Source organism: Abrus precatorius, unplaced genomic scaffold (genome assembly GCF_003935025.1).
Source record: "Abrus precatorius isolate BTA unplaced genomic scaffold, Abrus_2018 Scaffold10, whole genome shotgun sequence".
Taxonomy (NCBI): Eukaryota; Viridiplantae; Streptophyta; class Magnoliopsida; order Fabales; family Fabaceae; genus Abrus; species Abrus precatorius.
In genome coordinates this window covers 19,831,757-19,834,408 of record NW_020874292.1, presented here as the reverse complement: position 1 = coordinate 19,834,408, position 2,652 = coordinate 19,831,757, and the positions used below count along the sequence as shown (strand labels likewise).

Genomic DNA, 2,652 nt, shown 5'->3' with positions numbered 1-2,652 from the left:
AGATCTATGTTTGTATTGGGTGATCGGCTTTGATTTATTGAGATCATTTTTACGACTTTATTTGCAAGTTATTACCTGGAAATTCATTTTCATGCTTTTGTTGGCAGCTAGACATTGGGGGAGGTGGAGGAGATGTCGGAAAGAAAATCAACCATGGGGGTGATGGAGGTGATGATGATGGCGATGATGATGATGAGGGTGGCTTGTTTAGGAGACGGATACTTCTTGAAGAGGTGAGAAATATCATTTAAGAGTAGTTTTTTGAAATTTCCCCCTTTTTATAAAATATATACAACCTTTTAATTGCTTTCATTTGCATTTCCTAAAGAAATGGAATTTATTTTGTCCCTGTTGTAGTTATTTGACCGAAAATTTGTGGATGCTGTGTAACATGAAGATGTACTTGCCTGTTGGGTTTCGGCAAGCTTAATGGTACTGTATTTTCAGGTTGTATTTTCTTTTAGTCTGTGAAGCATATAGCTGCATACTGACTAAAGTTTTGCTCTAAGGGTTTGGTTAGCTCAGCTCAAATGGTAAAATTTCTAGCAATCAATGCTAGGCCAACCACCAGTAGAATTATTTTCCGAAAACTACCTCAAGCACTGTCGAGGGCTTTCATTGGAAGGTACAAAAGAGAGGGACAGCTCTCTCTGGAAAAATTTCTGTATGACGGGAACCAGAGCTTTAATCTTGTTTTCTGCTTTCCCTGATAGTATAAGAGGGTTATATCTTTTGCTTATATGGAAAGTACATTGGACATCTAATTTTTATAGTCAAATCCTCAGTGTGTTGTAAATTTATGAAATGAATGCTTTTACTTTTACTGTTTGAACTTTGAACTTTCTTTTTGGAGTGTATGACTGCATATACTACTATCTCATCATACATAAATCTTTGACTGCACAGTGTGGTGAGAGTTTAAAAATCGGAAAGAAAAGGTTTGTTCTGTTTTTTTTTTTAAATGATTTGGAAGTTTGTCTGGTGTTCTCGTGATGAACTAAAGTAATAACTGTCAACTTTAATTTGACTGTAGGATAAAGCAGGAGTGGGATCTTGAACTTATCAATGTGCTATGACGATATCATATATTTACGGTTCAGTAAGAACAATAAAAAAAAATGCAGTAAAATAATAAGTAAAGAAAAAGGGGAATAGGGTGAGGAGGGAGAGTTAGGATAGAGCGCACGTGTGATGTGTGGGAAAATAAATGATGGAGGGGTTGGGCAAAGTGAGGCGCATTCCATTGGGGATCGAGATAGAGAATGGGTGTGTTATCGGCGCTGGAAAAGTGGTTTGTGTACAACCCGAGCATCCTGAAGTTCTCATGGAACCCTGGAGACACCCCAGCGTCCTCCCCTCTCTTCGTGGGTGTGTCGATCCTGATGTACCTCTCCCTCACTCTCCTCCTCAGCATCCTCCCTCTCCCACCCATCCCTCCCCGCCTCCTGAAGCCCTTCACGGCCCTCCACAGCCTCACCCTCGCCGTCCTCTCCCTCCTCATGGTGGTGGGCTGCGCCCTCACCCTCCTTACCCACACCCCTCATCTCCGCTGGGCCATCTGCTTCCCTCCCCACACACCCCCCACTGGGCCCCTCTTCTTCTGGGCCTACATCTTCTACCTCTCCAAAATCCTTGAATTCCTCGACACCCTCTTCATCATCCTTTCCCGCTCCATCCGACGCCTCACCTTCCTCCACGTCTACCACCACGCCACCGTCCTCCTCATGTCCTACTTGTGGCTCCAAACCTCCCAGTCCCTCTTCCCCATTGCCCTCCTCACCAACGCCTCCGTCCACGTCATCATGTACTCTTACTACTTCCTCTCCTCTCTCGGCATTCGACCCTCCTGGAAGCGCGCCGTCACCGATTGCCAGATTCTTCAGTTCTTGTTTAGTTTCGCCGTTTCTGCTCTCATGCTCCGCTACCACTTCTCCGGATCCCAGCCTGGATGCTCCGGGATGTGGGCTTGGTCCTTCAATGCCGTTTTCAATGCATCCCTTTTGGCCCTTTTTGTCAATTTCCATCTCAAGAGTTATGCTAATACGAGGAGAAGCAAGAAGCCCTCTCTTAAAGACTCGTGATCACTTTGTTCTTCTCTTCAATTCATCCATTGCTACATTATCTTCAATAAGAATGATGTTACGGTAAGCATGGACAAAACTTGTTCATTACATGTTTGATGCTCTTATCTTCTTTCTTTTTATTTTACAAGTTACAATTCAAGCGATATAATTCTTGGGACGGATGGGAGTGAGATATTTTAACAGAGAGAAATTCTCTTACTTGGTTTGGTTGCAAGGGGAAGGAAATGAATATGGCAGCTTGGATGAGTTCGTGATAAGGAGCCGCAAGAAGTGAAAAATAATATAAAAAATTTATAAAATTTTTCCCACAGTTAATAATTTTTTTAGATTATTACTTATTTGTTTTTTCGTCTCTTTCAAATCCCCCTTTTAGTAGAGGAAAGACAAAGTGGAGTTAAAGGAATTTTAGGCTCGGATTAGTAAAATTAGTTAATTGACTTAAAACTGTTTAATAAAATCTGTTAAATGACTTACAAAATGTTAGTTATTTTGAGTAAATGTGAATTGTATAAAAGGTTAAGTGTGAAAATAAAATAAAAAATTATTAGAAGCTAGCTTTCAATGTTAG

General features: G+C 41.3%; 1 protein-coding gene across 1 annotated transcript; it reads left to right on the top strand.

The window, feature by feature from the left end:
- The first annotated feature begins 1,238 nt into the window (after positions 1-1,238).
- On the top strand, positions 1,239-2,383 carry LOC113852826 (elongation of fatty acids protein 3-like). The gene has a single exon (XM_027483199.1). The coding sequence runs from the start codon at positions 1,263-1,265 to the stop codon at positions 2,079-2,081; it is 819 nt and encodes a 272-aa protein (XP_027339000.1). The 5' UTR covers positions 1,239-1,262; the 3' UTR covers positions 2,082-2,383.
- The last annotated feature ends 269 nt before the right edge of the window (positions 2,384-2,652 follow it).

Bases quoted from the DNA above. Each gene is read 5' to 3' on its own strand.
- LOC113852826 (XM_027483199.1), top strand. From the start codon at position 1,263: ATGGGTGTGTTATCGGCGCTGGAAAAGTGGTTTGTGTACAACCCGAGC.